The following is a 16720-nucleotide window of genomic DNA, read 5'->3' as shown; positions in this document are numbered from 1 at the left end:
AATCAGCTGTGAGCTCGGCCTAATCATTACCATTGACTTAGTCATTATCTTCGACGAAATATGGCCTCCAAGATGTGCGAATGACCCAACTGAGACTTTGAATTACCACTAATCATAGAGATAGTATTGTTCTTGGGGGCGTGAATTGTCAATTACGCACAGCGTTCACCAAGTTGGCCAAGCTCCATGTGAAGCAGAACTTCGCCTTTGCAATCATTGTGGGCAATCTCTTCGGCGACTGCTCGACAGAGACTGAATTAGATGAAATCTCTGCTTTGTTGCACGGAAACATTAACGTTCCTCTGCCAACATACTTCACAGTGGGCAATCTGCCACTCCCCACCCGGATAGTAGAGAAGATCGAGGCCGACGATGAAGTCTGCCCCAATCTGTACTTCCTCGGCAAGCGAGGCACTCTGAAGACATCAGAGGGGATCCGAATTGCTGCTCTCGGTGGCACGTTGGAAATTGCAGGCTCGCAGTCCAAGCCGGAAAGCAATGCCAGTGGCAAATTCCAGGCAACATACACCGAGGCTGACGCACGCGCATTATTTGGCACTCACAGCGCCGACATTCTCATAACCAACCAGTGGCCGAAAGGGATCCGCACAGGCTCCAAGGCACCCTTGCCAGAGGATCAGAGCAATTTGCCGTCTGAAGTGCAATGTGTAGCCGATGTCTGCGCCACCCTGAAACCTCGCTACCATTTCTCCTTGTCAGACTCCTTCTTCTACGAACGAGAGCCGTTCTTCCACATGCCGACAGAAGACAACCCAGATGAGAAGCCATTGACCCGCTTCATATCAATGGCCTCGTACGACTCGAAGCAGAAAGCTATGTATGCTTTCTCATTAGATCCCAAGGCCGCGCCGCCGCTCACGGTCCCGGCCGGCGCAACGGCGTCCCCACTCTCTACACCACAGGCCAAACGGAAGGGCCTCCCCAGCCAGCAGGAATCCTTCCAGCGCTTCGCAGTGCCAGACGAGGACCGCCAACACCGCCCACGCAAGCGTCAGCAACGTGCACCACCCCCAGGGCCGGACCAGTGTTTCTTCTGCCTCTCCAACCCCAATATCGCAACACACCTCATTACCTCAATTGGCAACGAAAGCTACCTCACAACGGCCAAGGGGCCTCTCCCACCCAAGGACTTCTTTTCAGCCCTCGGATTCCCGGGCCACATGCTCATCATCCCATTCACGCACTCCCCCACCCTCGCCTCAATCCAAGACCCCGACTCCCGATCCGCCACCTACGTCGAAATGCAACGCTACCGCAGCGCCCTGCACCAAATGGTCACCGACCGTTCATCCGGCAAGCTCGGCGCCGTTACCTGGGAAGTCAGCCGCGGCAGCGGCATCCACACGCACTGGCAATTCCTGCCCGTACCAGTAGACCTAATTAACAACGGCCTTGTCGAAGCCGCCTTCAAAGTCGAAGCGGAGAATCTGTCGTACCCGCGTTTCTCAACGATCTCAGCCGCCGAATCCAACGGCGCAAACGAGGCCGGTGACTTTTTCCGACTGTGGATTTGGAACTCGAACTCGTCAGCAGAGGCGTCGGCATCGGCGTCGGGCGAGGCCGACGGTGCGGACGGCTCAAAACCTGCGCCGGGGACAGAGAAGATGCTCATGTTGGAATTGACGCCGGACTTCCGATTCGATCTGCAATTCGGCCGGCGCGTCATGGCGAAGCTGCTTGAGCTGGACAAGCGCATGAACTGGAAGGATGCGACGCAGTCCGTGGACGAGGAGGAGGCTGACGCAACGGCGTTCAAGGAGGCGTTCAAGCAATATGATTTCTCGATGGAGTGAATGCGCCCGGGTGCAACCCATTGCTTCTGGTCATCTCTGAATAATCGCTAGGTATCGTCAGGGAGCCTGTATCATATAGTACAAATGCCGATACGGCAGGAGAACGCTCGAATTACATCCAATTCCCTGTCCCCGGATGGAGACATAACTACAGTACTTCGTATCACCAGGAGAGTTTCACAACGGCTCGTTCCATTCGAGATACGCGAAATACCTGGTCCGAGAAACAAGCCTCGCGCGTTCGAATTGAATCATATACATACATACATTGAGCGCAGCAAGCTCACCGGGTTGGAATAGGCGTCACGGTTATAACAGAGAGACATAACAAAGAGAAACGACCATGGTATCAAAATGCTCTCCCCGTGAGTCTGCCTCGAGCAGAGACAAGAATCTTCATCTCCAAAACAAAAGGAAAGAATATCAACAGCGGGAAACGGAGCCCCGCAAATAGAAAGCATCATACATTTTACGCCTTAAACGTCGCGGTAGGAGTTGGGCGTTGGTTTCCGCCCGCTCTGCAGGACAGTAGGCGGGCGGTCTCGGCTAGAGTCAGGTGCACCGTATTCGTGAGTGGTGTACTCGGATGGGGTGTGTGATCGGAAGGGAGGCGGGGGCGAGGATGGAATGGAGGGGGACATGCCGCGGTAGGAAGGCTGAGAGGTATATGTGGGCGGGTACTGGCTCGAGCCGAAAGATGGCTGTCGCTGGAAGCCTGTCGGCGGGAGACTTGGCTCATGGCCTGGCTCGGAGACCGGCGAGAAGCCCATTGGTACAGGGCTGTAGTTTGTGTGCGGTTTGTAGGCTGCGACGGGGGAAGGAGATGTGACGGCGTGGTATCCAGCGCCAGTGCCGTTGTGACCGTAATCATCATAGGACTGGTGGTCGTACCCTGGCTGATCATAAGGCTGGTGGCCGTATGGGGAGCCGCCGGCTACGGGCGATGTCATGCCCGGGGAACGTCGGCCGTAGGAGTCCTGGGTTGTCGCAAGCGCTGCTGCGGGGCCGGGAGAACGGCGACCATATGGGTCTTGCGCCGCAGCATAGGCGGCTGTCGGTCCAGGAGAGCGACGGGCATATGGGTCCTGGGCGGCCCCATATGCAGTTGCTGGTCCAGGGGATCGGCGTCCGTACGGGTCGACAGCACCAACGGGAGATGCTACACCGGGGGAACGTCGCCCATAGGGATCTTGAGCACCCAGCGCCGCTACCGGGCCGGGAGAGCGCCGGGCATAGGGATCGGTAGGTCCGAAGCCTCTGTATCCAGTATTGGGCGTTCCGCGGCCCGGCGGATAATCGGAGTACGCAGCGCCGGGGTGCATTGGCGTACCAGCACCCTGCTTCTGGTCGGGCGCTTGGCCCTGGGGGTTCAATGGCTCCATTTCAACGTCCTCGTGTGGAGTCTCATCCTCGACGTGCTTGTCAACGGCATTGGCCCACGTAGGCATCTCAGGGAGTGCATCTTCGTTAATATGAGATGGAGACTTTGACGATTCGAAGGTCGCGGTCTGCACGGCGCCGCGGTACACAGGCGGAGTCGCAGCAACAGGCGGCTGGTACGTTGGGCCCACAGCCGGAGGTGGTTGTTGGTTGTAGGGAGTTTCATCGTAGTACTTGGGTTTCTTGTTTCGGCGACCGCCGGAGGGACAGCAGCATCCGCAGCAGCTGGTGCAGCATCGGTAGCCGCAGCAGAAGCAATTGACGATGCAGGCCACAATACTGATAATGATGACCGATCCAATGATGATACCGACGATTACGGGCCACCTATGCAAATTCAATGGTCAGCATCAAGGCCATAACACCTATTCTCCCTCCGCGCATACAGATCCAGTTGAACTCACTTGCAGTATGGCTTGGACATGCACTTGTCCCAACTGGTGAAAGTCGAGCCAGCCGACTTGATATCACCCGTCACATCACGAGCCCATAAGGGCAGATTCAGTGAACGTGGCGCCATGATCGGAACGAGAGGAGCCTTGAGAAGGGCTAGAAGTGAGGAAGCATCCGGGATCTTATCGCGCACAGAAGCTGGTGATTCTCATGCCTCCAGAAAGAGTGGCCAGGTTGACAGTTCGTTTCTCAAAGCACAGCCGACTCGAAGCACACGGTAGCGGGCGCAGGCGATAACGACCACACAGCGCAGGTGAGACCCTGATCTTCTCAAAAGCAGGGTTCAGGCGGGGTGGCGCAGTCAAGATTGTTGCAGGTGGATGGTTCGCGGCTTAGCGGAGTACGTTGAGCTCAGGTAACAACGAATGGAGAGAAAGGTCCAGTGGATGACGACGACTCGTATGGATTCGGGGCTAAAACGAGTGAGCAGGCACCAGAATTCACGACTTGCGCGTGACTCGAGAGCGAAAGTCAATTGCTTAGAGGAACGACGGAGGTGCAAAAGGAGAGGCGGAAGACCATAGAAATGAACAACGGTCTGCTCTTCAAGAGAAAAAAAGGAATCGACAGAGCGAAGGCGCCCTGAAACACGGAGGGGGCAGTCGGGGACGGAGTAAGGGTTGACAGCGGCGCCGCTCGCGCACGTCTCCGCCTATCAGGTCCTCCGCATTCTCGCGGGAGCCTTGGAAGCGCCAATCGTCATTAACGCCGCCTCCACTGTTTGCCGATCGCGCAGATTCAACAAGGCACGCCTCGGTCGAACATGCAGAAGGATCTGAGGCTGAGAATGAGAGGCGCCGAGGGCACGGGTCTATACGGAAAGGAGAAAAGAAGCATTCGAGATGGTTTTCATTGATTCTCACAAAGGGAACAAACGGTTATCAACAGCCTGCGTCCGAGGCCTTCCCGCCACATCCATTAAATCCCCACAAAAGACGAATGCTCTGTGTCTTCTGCTTCACTGCCAGGCATAAGCTCGTATGTACAGCTGCACAGCCACTCGTGTGTGATGCGTACCACATCCCCAGGATTTCCCCAACAGCGCCGAGTAGACGCGGGCGATATTAGAGGGGAAAAGATGTAAATCAAATACAGGCCCCTTGCAATGACCTCCAGAAAGGATGCGTCCAACGCGACAAATAGTACAATGTCGCTGAGAATGCAACTTCACCAAAGATACAGCAAGGAGTGGTGTATCCACTCCGGGGAGATGAGAAAAAGAAGGATGTGTACACTGAAGGTGAAAGGCCGATTAAAAGGCAGTAGGTGTGGAAAAGGGAATTAAATGGGAAAAGTAGGAAATGCTCAAGGGAGGCCGTTGGGTGAAGAGTAGCATCCTGTTCACGGACAAGGATGCTGGAAAAGGAAAAGTTCCGGCTGGCTAGAATCAGAGGCCAGGACGTCGTCATGGGCAAGTTCGGTTCGAAATCAGTCATCGAGAACATAGGAAAGCGGCTCAAGCTCGTTGAGCTGAGTGGTCATCATGGGTTGCCCAAGGGGTCATCGGTAATGCTCATGCGTGTATGGTAGATGCAGGTCTCAACCATGCAGAGAAAAGAAACGCTGGGAATCATGCGGAGCTCTGGGGGAATCAGAAGAGCCCAAGAGGGAGCGAAAGGACGATATCAGACGGCGGATATCGGAACGGAACGGAAGGAGAATGCTGCAAAGGAAGTCGAAGTCGGTAAGGTATCAAGTCGGTAAGACATCCGCGCTCTGCGCAGCGTCGAAGAAAAGGCCAATGTCAGTATCGCAAGCCAGTGCTGTCGCCAGAGTCGACCAGTGCGCCATCCCGAAAGGTGTCGAGATCGGAAAGAAGAGGGTGGTTTGGGAAACCTTTTTTTCCACCGGGAAAAAGCAAACAGAAATGCCACAAACAAAAAACACCTCGCTCCAAGAACAAAACGCAAACCATGGTATCCGCCAAGCGCCAAATGAAAAGCACGAGGAAGGGACTAGTAAGAAAGCATGCGACGGCCCGGAGTGCGGTTCGGCACCGGGCTCTCGGAGAAGGGAGATCCCAGGAGGGTGTTGCGGTCATCGCCGATGCGGCATCGCCCAGTCGGGCTGTCCTCCATTTGAGGCGAGTGTTGACCAAAGGCGAAGGTCTGGGCACGGTTCAGCTTGGAACGCTGCTTGACCTTTCCCAGACCACGCTCGCAGGCATATTCGTGTTCCTTGGCGTTCATCTCCACATAGTTCTGGGGGTAGCAGAAGGAACGGTGCTCCGCGAAGAACGAGCTGTAGCCCCCGTCCAAGATGTACATGTCAGGGTAGGTAAGGTGCGGGTAGGTGTCCACGTTGATAGCTCGGTCATGGTGACGGATGTACTTGGCCATGATAGGGGCACGGTGAGCAGAGTACTCGCAGTGGAGGATCAGAGCGGTGCGAGACTTCGGGCGTCCAAAGAGCTCACTCGCAAGGTGCTCCTTGTCGTTGTAGTTCAGTGCGCCATCGATGTGGCCGCCGTCATACTCATACTCGAAGCGACAGTCGACAATCATGATATTGTCAAACTGGGCATTGAACTTCCCACCAATGAGTTCAATCAGGGTGTTCTTGTCGATGCGAGGCAAACTGTCCGCCTGATCCTCGGGCGTAAAGTGAGGAAGCTTCAGGGTAGGCGAACTTTCGATGTCACTGATGGACTGGAGGGGTGCATTTGTAGATACCTTGGCCTCTTTGTCGGCAATTACATCCGCTGGGTGTTCAAACATGCTCAATGACCGACGACATTGCTTACGTGGGCGCATCAAGGGGTGGGAAGGCTTGCGGATCGAGTTAGGAGCTGGTGAGCCGCTGGAACGAGCGTGGTGGAATGGCGGCCGCAGACGAGGGGGTGCCAGATTGCTCGCCGAGTGATTCCGAGAGGCAGGTCTCTCCTGGGGAGGAGAGTCGCCGAACATGTCCTCCAGAGATGTCGATGTGCTCAAAGAGGTCTTGGAGCTGCTGAATCGGAACGCTGGAGCCTTGCTCTCGTGGGCGGGACGGGTCATCCCAAGCTGGAACGACTGAGCCTTACTCTTTGCCAGGCTGGGCCGGAGGAACGGGGGTCGACGGCGCCTGCTATGAGCGCGGAATGTCAGCTATAGTCCTACTACGTGTTTCCTGAAGTGATAGCTCTTACTCTAGTCCATGCACCATTGGAGCCTCCATGGGCGAGGCCTGCAGCGGACTGGGCGCAGCGGATGTGACAGACGATTTCACGGGAGTAGCCAGCGGCGACGGGGAATGAACCTCAAGCTCGGCGGTCACGAAAAAAGCAGGCTTATGGGGCAACGGGCTCATTTCCATCAGATCCATGGCGGGAGCCGGCGAAGAGGACGGCAGCGGCGGTGTGGTCATCACATCATCTGGAAAGACTTAGCAACCTATACTTCATAGAATCCAGCATAATGATACACCATACCACGTCCATTGGCCTGGCCAAGAAGGTTGGCAGAGAACAAAGACCGACGGGGAGTCACTAGCTGGGGACTAATTATAGAGTCAGCAAATTTTCCACGCCCTTTGTCACAACCGGAAAACGTCGAGGCAAACACCAACCTTTGGTCAATGTGGAAGTTCTGAGACAGATCGGCAGCCAAGCTCGCCGTCGGCGAGGAACCCCGAAGCGGGTTCATGTTGAAGTAATCCGGGCCGGACCTCTTCATCGACAGATCCTTGAAGTTGAAGCTATTCGGACCGAAGCCAGACAAAGATGGATACGAAGTCGCAGCCTCTGCACGGAAGCAGCGCCCGAACAGAGCCGGACTAGGTTGCATAGCAGCCAGCGGTGATGAATGTTCCATGTTCCCAATCACCGAACCCGAATGGGACAAGCAGGCCAGTTTCCGACGTGGGGATACACCGGGTGCAGGTCAAATCAGAGTCAACGCAAGTCACCAACGCAATCGCAACACGTCCAGAACCACTCTTGGAACAAAACGTCTTCCTTGACAAACACAAACGATGTATTGTAATTCAATCCGCTCGTCGCCGGGGCCTTTTTCCTCAGTTTGACTGAAGTCCGCCAACGAAAACGCTGCAGCCGGACTGAAATTCCACGGTCTCTAGCAAACCCAGGTCCCAAACCCTCAAACCACCGGCGAGAATCTGTGTGTGGCCTAGTAGAAGCTTAAAGAGACATGACCGATGCGGAGAAAAGTTGGAGAGGTGGACAGCTGCAATTGGAGGGGCCGACAGCTCGTGGGCGGGCTGAGGGGGGGAGTCGAGGTTGGTCGAGGACGAAGTAGACCGGCGGGAAGTGAGAGGAAGGATCGCACACTGGAAGAAGGTCTCCCGAAGCCGGTACAGGGTCGATAATGGTCGTCAGGAATGTCGTTAGAGAGAAGAAAAAAGAGGAAGCCAGCGGTTAGAAGAAAGAAACTCGTGAAGCTGAAGGGATGGGTCTGTTGCAATGGCAACGCAAGTGGGGAGGATCTCCAGATAGGGTACGGTACGGCGTGAAAGGATGTATTACCGCCAGCTCCCCATACGTAATTCTGCGGTCTCTGCGCTTGCACGCTTTGCCAGCTTCGTCTGCACGTCGCAGCGGGTCTACTTCGTGCGGCAGATCATGTTCAGGTACGATCGCTCCTCTATGGTATGCAAGTCCCGTCTCCTACAGATTATTTGCTCCGGGCGTCCCGACTCAGTATGGATGTGCATCACTTTCCCCCCCTGCGAGGCGGATGTACATACGTTCAAGCCCGGAGCTCACGGTTCTTTGGCCCCAGTCTGGTTGCCCGGACTCCCTTGCCGTCTATCGTCCAGACTACCGGCTGCTCAGCAACCCCAGCGCCTATCAGCGCCGTGACGCTGCTGTCCGCCTTCATTCCTGGCCGGGCTGGCTGAGCGACCGGCGCACGTTACCCAGGGGCCCAATCCTTGGCGCCATGTGTCTATAGGAGTCTATTCGCTTCAGCCCCCTTGGTTAAACTCAGTAGTTGGTCTTGAACTAGAGGTACGAGCTATGTAGATAATCGTTCCAACGAAATATGGGGTTGCCGCGAGGGGAGGTTTTCCGATGGTTCATTCCATGATCCATGAAACCCGTGAACCCCCATTTAGGGCTTCGTTTTTTCTGCTCTGTTCCACACAGTCCTTCGTACGGACTGTCATTTTCCTTTCAATGGAGCAACTGCCCTATCAGTCGTCCGCTCCTTCGAAAGGCCTTTTCCGTGCGTCTTCCATGGGTCTCTTCCGTATCGTATCCACCAGCAAACTTTTTCGTCGCAACCGATCCCGTGTGTGCCGTCGCCAGAGGGCAGCTGAAAACCGGAGCGAGATCGAACCTAAGCAGCGCTAAGAGACTCCACTTTCCATTGGTTCGGAAAAATAGAGCTTGGGAACGGCCAACGAGGATGCAAGTGCTGCGAGGATCGCTCATGCAAGGACAAGCATGACTTCGATCCCCAGCGGAATGGATTCATTGCAATAGAAGAGAAAATGGAAAAGCCGTTGAAACGCGGCTCGACGTCATTCCATTGGCTCGCAGCTAGTTAACTAACTATACCAACTGTATGTCCATCATCCCAGGAGGCCTCCACAGAAAAGACATCTGGACAAGACGAATCTCGCGATGTATACGTACCGATCAACGGGAATAACTCCAGTCGGTCCTGCGCGATATCCCCAAAAGAGGTATCGCCCTATCTCCCGCTCGACTCGGCGTTGTGAATGGTGCACTGCAACTTTCTGGAGATGATCATTCCCATCAAGAGCACGCTAGGCGCTAGAGAGGGGCCCGGCGAAAGGACAAGATGGACAAGATCGTTCAACCAAGGCGAAAAGCCAGAATAAAGTCTCCGAGAGCTGTACCGAGGCGATGATTGGTGGACGCTGGGTTGAATCTCAAGATCGCGGCATCATCGCCTGCGCCGCAGCAGCAGCTCGTCCCTGCATGATCCTTACCCAGTTGGGCGGGCGCAAGAACGGATCGTAGTCGCTTACCCCACTGATTCTAAGAAGCTCGGAGAGTAAAGCGTGGAGAGAGGCGAGTGTCTAGGTAGTATCGAGCAAGGAATGGAAGGTTATCTGGGATTCCTCAAGGACAACGCCATACCCGTGATGCTGCCCTTACTTGCATTCCGGTTGATCAAGGGTGCCGGCGAGGGGAACGGTCAATGTCGCGCATCCCTTCCATAAACCCCTTGGGATGTTCGAGAAACCCTAGCTAACAAGCTATTAATTGGATTCTCAGGGACTCTCAATTTTGGAGTCCTTCCTCGCCGTCTTTCCTTCCGCCGCTGGTCGGCCGGGACACCGGAATTTCAAACTGGTTTTACGAATCGCTAGGCCATGCTGAGGCCCTCACAATGACGAAATATATTGACTTTCGACATTCGTATCGGCACTAACACTCAAAATATCATCTCTGGGGGCCGAAGGCTAGCGTGCTGGGCTGCGTCCAATAATGGTTGGCATCACGTCACGGTCGCTAAGCGCTCAGTCGGCGAGTATAGGTTGGTATACCACGCGCCGTACTGGTTGCCCGCTCATCCTCTATGAGGAATCCATCGATCCCGTCAGACGCTTGATCTATCCGGTCCTCGACGCTGTGTGCGAGGCAACAAAACAATAAACCATACTGACTGCAGCATATGGCCTGGATCACCACCGGCACATCCGTCTGCCGGCATCCAATTTATGTATGAACGCTTCCAGTTGTGGAATATCAGACCCGACAGGTCACGGACAATGCCAGAATTTCCGGTCGAATTTGCCACAGTGAGGGCAAGCGGCTCTTTTTGATGGGCCTGAAACTACTACTGTAGTCCGAGGGAGCGACGACCATGATCCAGTCACAGCGGACATTCGGTCGAGTCCAATCCTGCACCCCACGACTTGCTATTCTGGGCACTCCATGAACCCCTCTGGTGAAACGCCGGTCGCATGGTCTCCGCGCCGGTGATGGTCTGGACTTCACTGTACTGGCCGAGCCACATCAGCTTGCATGTGCGTCGGGGTGATCTGTATCAACCTCTAAGCACTGTCTGCCGCTTATTCCGGCAGGCCATGCGGTGAGAGCTCCCACGATGTGCCCTCGGGGACGACGCCCAGTGTGGGCGTGTTGTTGACCCCATGCTGGTCCGTGGGCCAACGTCATGCCAGCCATCGCGTTCGACTGACTCTGAACTAGGACGGACTATATCCTGTTCCTCGACCGGAGCCAATTTAATTTAAATTTGCGAGCCCTGTTGCCGTGACGTTGTCGTCAACCTTCCAGGTGCGGCCGTGTCGGTTCTCAAAACAGGTCACCGTCGTGTTCCTCTGTCGCAAATGCAAGATAACCTCGCCTAGTGCACCCGCGCAGGACCAGCCGCCAATCAATGTCGAGAGAGCTGCATCGGGCGCGAGTTGAGCTCGAGGTCCCGCGTCTTCGACCGCATTACCTGGAGTCGAGCCCGTCTGTTCTCGTTCGCTGTGCCATGCACTGCATCCCCGGTGGGGTCGGAGAGGCCTCGCGATGATGTGATCCGTCATCTGGGTCACGGCGCCATGTGCAATTGGACCAGTTGTGTCACGCCTCGAGCCGATCTGACCTTGTCGCAGCTGCGAGGTCTATCACATCGCCCCCGTGTGCTGCGTCTGCTGCAACCATCGTCTGCACTCTTCCCCTCCTCCACCGCCACGCTGTCGCACTGATGATGTCACGTCAGTCTGTTGTTCGTCTTTTGTTGATGCTTTTTCCCCTCCATCGCGTCTCCGATGTAAACAAAGATCGCACTAAACCTTGATCCCGACACGCGAACCACATCCGCAATCCCGTGACATCCATCGACGTCGTTTCCGATCTCCAATCTCACTCGTGTATTCGTCGTATCCTCGATACGGGAAATACTCATACCTTTTTTCCATCATCAATCAGGAATCCGGCCTTTTCCCTCCGGGCGATTTGTCAATTAATTCTCCAGCTCGGCTTCCCCGATCTGCGGCACTATTGAAAGCCGCGGCTGCCATCGCCCATACGCCATGCTACCTTCGTGCCTGTCAACAGCCTAGCAGCCCCTGATCGTGGTGCTATCGCTTCCTAGTGATCGCACTAATTCTCCATCAGAGTCGGGGCAAGCCTCCACCACGGACGCACTGCCCCGATCGTGGCCCCGGAGTTTGGTCTGTCAGGAACGCCAATTCCACGATAGATCACACCCGAGGGTCGATTGGTCTACCACCCACGCCTGGTAGGATCATAAGTACTCTCCACTATTCTTTGAAGGACCCTGGCCGCATTGCCTCTTCATACGTCGAATTGGACAAATCTATCCATCAACTCCATAGTTCATCATGTAGCACAAATGCAAGCCTGATCTTCACGCCCACCCCCGTTTCAGTGTCCACCAGCATCCCCGAAGCCATAGTCTCATGCACTCGGCCCCATCTCCGGCGGCTGTCAACCGTTCCGCGGACGCAGAGCCCATGGCACATGGCCCACGTACTCCTCCACTTGGTGAGACTCGATGTATCCGGTGGGACATCGCTGCAGCCTGAGGTGGTTCGTGCCGCGATTTGTACTCACGACTCCTGAGATATAAATGACCTGTGCCCATCGCCATGGCCGTTGCTGTGGTTTCGCTGCCCGGGCGGAGCTCACGGCATGATATATCTCGACTCGTTCCTGCATACCCAGCGTGCTACGTCGCCACGCTCCCTGTTCCTGCGTCGCTGCCTTATTGAACTCAACCTTGGAACGGTCCAGACAACCACAACTCCTCCGTAACCCCCGGTCACGCATCATATTCGACCAGGATGCAATTTCTTTCGCTTTGAAGTGGTTCATCCATCATCCTACTCGCGCGTCGAAGCAATAGCTCCTGCTGCTACCCTGACAACGCTGGTCTTGGGGACGGCAAGTTCGGGCTGTTGCATCTCGACTATCGGCTTGGGCATCAGGCAATCAATATCGGAAATACGCAGTCATTACGTTGTCTATCTTTCAAATAGAAGACTTTTTGTGTACAGCCACCGACTTGGGGTCGATCACAGCTGGGTGAGTCTTCCATTGCCCCTGAAGACCTCTCAGGAAAGAACTTGGGTTGGATTGCGTAGGAGTGCAGGCCAAGGGACATTTCGATTGATACTCATGGATTCCTTGTGCTGGGCAACGAGTTGAGATGGCAACGATGGCTTGGAGAAAATTGTGTGTTCCTCGAAGCTAACATTGCTTTTTTGTTGAGTCGACTGCTCAATGTCTGTCCTTAGTTATAGGTTTAGCCATAATGGAACGGATTTCAAGTTCATGAATTGTGCACCTTCTTTCTCTAGGCTTCCTCTTCTCACTGAACTATTTTGGTCATGTTCGTAAGATAAATCCAGGGGCTGTTGGGTTCATACTGCAGTACGAAGAACTGAGCCCGGGAATATATCCATGGATATATGCTCCCAAACTTCAACATGCTCACGACTACCGAGTTTCAGCCTACATAGGTAGTTATTTCAACACTATTCTTTTTGAACACAGAATAAGAAACGGGGACATTTACGACAGGAATAGATAGACAGTTCAAAGCAGTATTTACTTTATACCTATCGGCCACCATAGTGCATCCACTTGAACCCCGGAAGCAACAATCCTTATCAGCTTATCGTACCACGCTAGCCCCAATAGGGTAATCGACTCTCGAATTTTCTGCGCCTCGACGAGCAATGTTCGCCTGGTGCCAACCACATAATCAGCTTCAATTCCCAAGCTGGAATTCTTACCGCCTCAGCACACCACAATTGGCCTGTGCTACATTTCTCAGTGATGCCTCCCGACCACGCTGCCTCCAAAAAGAGGCGTCGCGAACCCTACAATGTGGACGTGAAGCTCGTGGAGATATACGAGGACCTCGCCAGCGAGAAGGACGAGATCCGTCTCAAGGCTGCGCAAGGCCTGGTCTCACAGTTCACGCCAGACAAGAGCCCTGCTGATGAGCTGATTAAGAAGACGCTACAGCGACTCTTCCGCGGTCTCTGCAGTAGCCGCAAGGCAGCTCGCATTGGATTCTCCATTGCGCTGACGGAGATCCTCACACAAATCTTTTCGTCCCCGCGCGAGTCCTCGGAATTTGGTCTGACGGATGCGCTCAGCCTGTGGGAGTCGCAGTCAAATTCCTCCGGCAGCGAATCGGGACAGGTTGGTCTAAATCGCCTTCAACGGTGTCAAGCATCTGACAGTTGAGCTAACTTGGGGACTTGTCGCAATACAGGAACAACGTGATCACCATTTCGGCCGCCTCTTCGGTGCCGAGGCTATCATCAAGTCCTCCATCCTCTTCCAGCCCGCCGTGCCGTTCACCGAATGGACCAAGGTCCTCGATCTCGTTTTCGAGCTCGCTCAGAAAAAGCCTTGGCTCCGGGAAGAATGTGGTTGGATTGTCTACCGATGTGTCTACGACCTCTCCTCCCGCAAGCTGGACACCAAATTCGTCGAAGCTGCTTTGGACCGTTTGTGCTCGCACAACTTGGCTCGGTCACCAGAAGGTGTCGCCATCTGGCTCGCTGCCAAGGACATGTTCCCAAAGGCAAACTTCCCGAGCAAGATCTGGAAACATGATGACCCATTGGATTCGAAGGAGCGCAATAGCTTGTCCAAGATCATGAAGGAGTCTTCTGCCGAGGAGACCCAGATCGAGAGCAAGGCCAAGTCCTCTGGAGTTTGGAATTCCAAGCTTCACTTTGCATGGGAGGCGGTGCTTGCTCGGACTGGTGGTGAGGCGAAGGATGGAAGCAAGTCGAAGTCTTCCAAGTCTTCTCGTCTTTCTTTCGCAGATTTTTGGACCGAGGTCGTGGACAGTAAGTTGTCTCGTCTTGGGTGGATAAGAGAATCGGACTGACTGACTTCTTTCAGATGGGCTGTTTGCCTCCGCATCATCGGAGGAACGCAAGTTTTGGGGCTTCCTTCTTTTCAACAAAGTCCTGAATGATGGTTCCTTGCAGCAGGCGTCTCACGTTTTTACCAAAAATCTCGTCCGGTGTATGATGAACCAGCTCGCTGTCGAGGACCGCTACCTGCACCGGATGGCTGTCAAGGCTTCCAAGGCCATCCAAGCCCGCGTGTCCAAGGAGCACAGTTTCGCAGCAGCCGCAGTCCGCGGTCTGATGGGAACGGGCGGAGCGGTGAACTTCGACCAGGCTACGAAGACCAAGACAGTCGAGAAGATCGTGGCTGATGCCGACCATGACGCCCTGCAGGAGATAGTCCCCTTGTTTGAGCAGCTGATCCGCCGCCCTGGCACAAGCGATGACAAGGTCGCCGCGTCAAACCGCCAATACCTGGCGGGTCTTCTGCTATCAATTGTGCGTGCGAAGGCGTCGACCGGAAACGATGATTCCGAGGACGACTACCAGTCCATTCTCGAGCAGATACTGTCTATCTTTGTACGCTCCGCGTACTTCATGGACAATGGCTCCGGGCCGACTGCCCCAGAACCAGCTCTCTCGCAGGCCACGCAGGAGCTGCTGCGTAACCGAATCAACTCCTCATTGAACAGTCTTCTCTCATCTCAGAAGTATGCCGCTACAATTCCGTACGCGGTTGTGCGACAGATCCGTGATGGCGCCAAGTCTGAGGAATATGGCAAGTTCATCATCAACATGGACGACAAGTTGCAGGACTCGGTTAAGACGGCCTTTAAGTCGTTGAAGAAGCTTTCAAGCAAGGTGCGTGTTGATTCCTCGACTGCAAGTTGATACAATTATTAACCCATCTACAGGAAAAGAAGGGAGAGACCTCCAGCATTGCCGCCTTCAAGCTCCTCTATTCCATGACTGTCTTGCAAGTGTACAACGGCGACGCTGATGCTGTATCTATGCTGGATGAGCTGGAATTTTGTCACGCCAAGTTCTTGGGTGAGCAGGACTCGAAGAAGGGAGATACCTCCGACGCATCCGATGCGCTGGTTGAAATCCTGCTCAGCTTTGCTTCGAAGCAATCGCAACTGTTCCGCCGCATGAGCGAACAGGTATTTGGTGCCTTTGCCGACCAGGTCACTGCGAATGGCCTGGAGTCCTTGATCTCGGTATGTAGTCACAAGTCACCATTTTGCTGTGTCTGATAACTAACTTTTCAAACAGATCCTGGAAGCCAAGGAGAGTCTGGCTGGTCAACAGGAGATGTTCGATCAGGATGACGACGACGACGCCGAGGAAATCTCAGGCGACGACAGCGACGAAGATGAAGACGAGGCCGACAGCGACGTCGAAGTCGTCGAAGCAGAGGAGGGATCGGAAGACTCAGACTCTTCCAACGAAGACGCCTCGGAAAACGAGGAAGACGCTGCCGAGGTCGCCGACTTCGAAGCCAAACTCGCAGCAGCCCTTGGCACACACCGCGCAGACCAAGACCTGAACGCAGCCGAGTCCGATTCCGACGCGGACATGAACGACGACGAAATGGAAGAAGTCGACGCGCAACTGGCCCAAGTCTTCCGTGCTCGTCGCCAGGTCGTCTCCCAGCACAAAGACAAGAAGGACGCGCGCGAGAACATGGTCAACTTCAAGAACCGCGTGCTGGACTTGACCGAGATCTTCGTCAAGAAGTGCCACTCCCGTGTACTCGCGCTGGACCTTCTCCTGCCTCTGCTCCGACTCACCCGCCGCTCGACCGTGAAGCAGATCGCCAACAAGGCGAACTCCGTGCTCCGCGAGTACACCAAGCTGTGCAAGGGTACTGCAGTCGCGAAGATCGATGAGTCGGTGGAGATTGAGCCTGTCTGGGAACTTCTTCGTGATATACACAAGGAGGCGAGCCATAGCGGACCGCCGGCTCATGCGACTGCTTGTAGCCAGGCTAGTCTGCTTGTCGTCAAAGTGTTGGTTGCGCATGATAAGGAGGCGATTGCGGATGTGGTCGATGTCTATGCTGCTACCAGAAAAGAACAGCTTCGCAGCACGAAGTGCCACGTTCAGCCGTCATTCTTCACGGACTGGAATAACTGGTGTGTGTCGGCGAGCAAGCAGTTGAAGAACTGATGCTCCAGGCCAAGTGACTCAGGGATTGAGCTGTATATACAGTGAATTGTGCATTTTTTTTAGACGAAATCCAGAGT

At 54.7% G+C, this 16720-nt stretch overlaps 4 protein-coding genes across 4 annotated transcripts; 2 read left to right on the top strand and 2 right to left on the bottom strand.

Annotated features, from left to right (window-relative positions):
* Positions 1-60: 60 nt before the first annotated feature.
* Positions 61-1814, top strand: N7459_005301 (CwfJ domain protein; the record flags this gene model as incomplete). The annotated part of the gene is made up of 2 exons (XM_056944485.1): positions 61-74; positions 125-1814. 2 exons carry the CDS (start codon positions 61-63, stop codon positions 1812-1814), a joined length of 1704 nt encoding a protein of 567 aa, XP_056801368.1.
* A 476-nt stretch (positions 1815-2290) lies between these two features.
* N7459_005300 (uncharacterized protein) lies at positions 2291-3774 on the bottom strand (the record flags this gene model as incomplete). The annotated part of the gene is made up of 2 exons (XM_056944484.1): positions 2291-3581; positions 3659-3774. 2 exons carry the CDS (start codon positions 3772-3774, stop codon positions 2291-2293), a joined length of 1407 nt encoding a protein of 468 aa, XP_056801367.1.
* Positions 3775-5662: 1888 nt separating this feature from the next.
* nimT (putative tyrosine protein phosphatase MIH1) lies at positions 5663-7498 on the bottom strand (the record flags this gene model as incomplete). The annotated part of the gene is made up of 4 exons (XM_056944483.1): positions 5663-6773; positions 6835-7060; positions 7117-7184; positions 7254-7498. 4 exons carry the CDS (start codon positions 7496-7498, stop codon positions 5663-5665), a joined length of 1650 nt encoding a protein of 549 aa, XP_056801366.1.
* A 5936-nt stretch (positions 7499-13434) lies between these two features.
* On the top strand, positions 13435-16643 carry N7459_005298 (DNA-directed DNA polymerase POL5; the record flags this gene model as incomplete). The annotated part of the gene is made up of 5 exons (XM_056944482.1): positions 13435-13806; positions 13880-14465; positions 14521-15332; positions 15386-15691; positions 15747-16643. 5 exons carry the CDS (start codon positions 13435-13437, stop codon positions 16641-16643), a joined length of 2973 nt encoding a protein of 990 aa, XP_056801365.1.
* Positions 16644-16720: the final 77 nt, after the last annotated feature.

The sequence above is a fragment of the Penicillium hispanicum genome (genome assembly GCF_028827665.1).
Source record: "Penicillium hispanicum strain IBT 35686 chromosome Unknown utg000004l_segment0_segment0, whole genome shotgun sequence".
NCBI classification, from domain to species: Eukaryota; Fungi; Ascomycota; class Eurotiomycetes; order Eurotiales; family Aspergillaceae; genus Penicillium; species Penicillium hispanicum.
The sequence above is the reverse complement of the archived record's forward strand: the minus strand, read 5'-3'. Positions and strand labels throughout refer to the sequence as shown.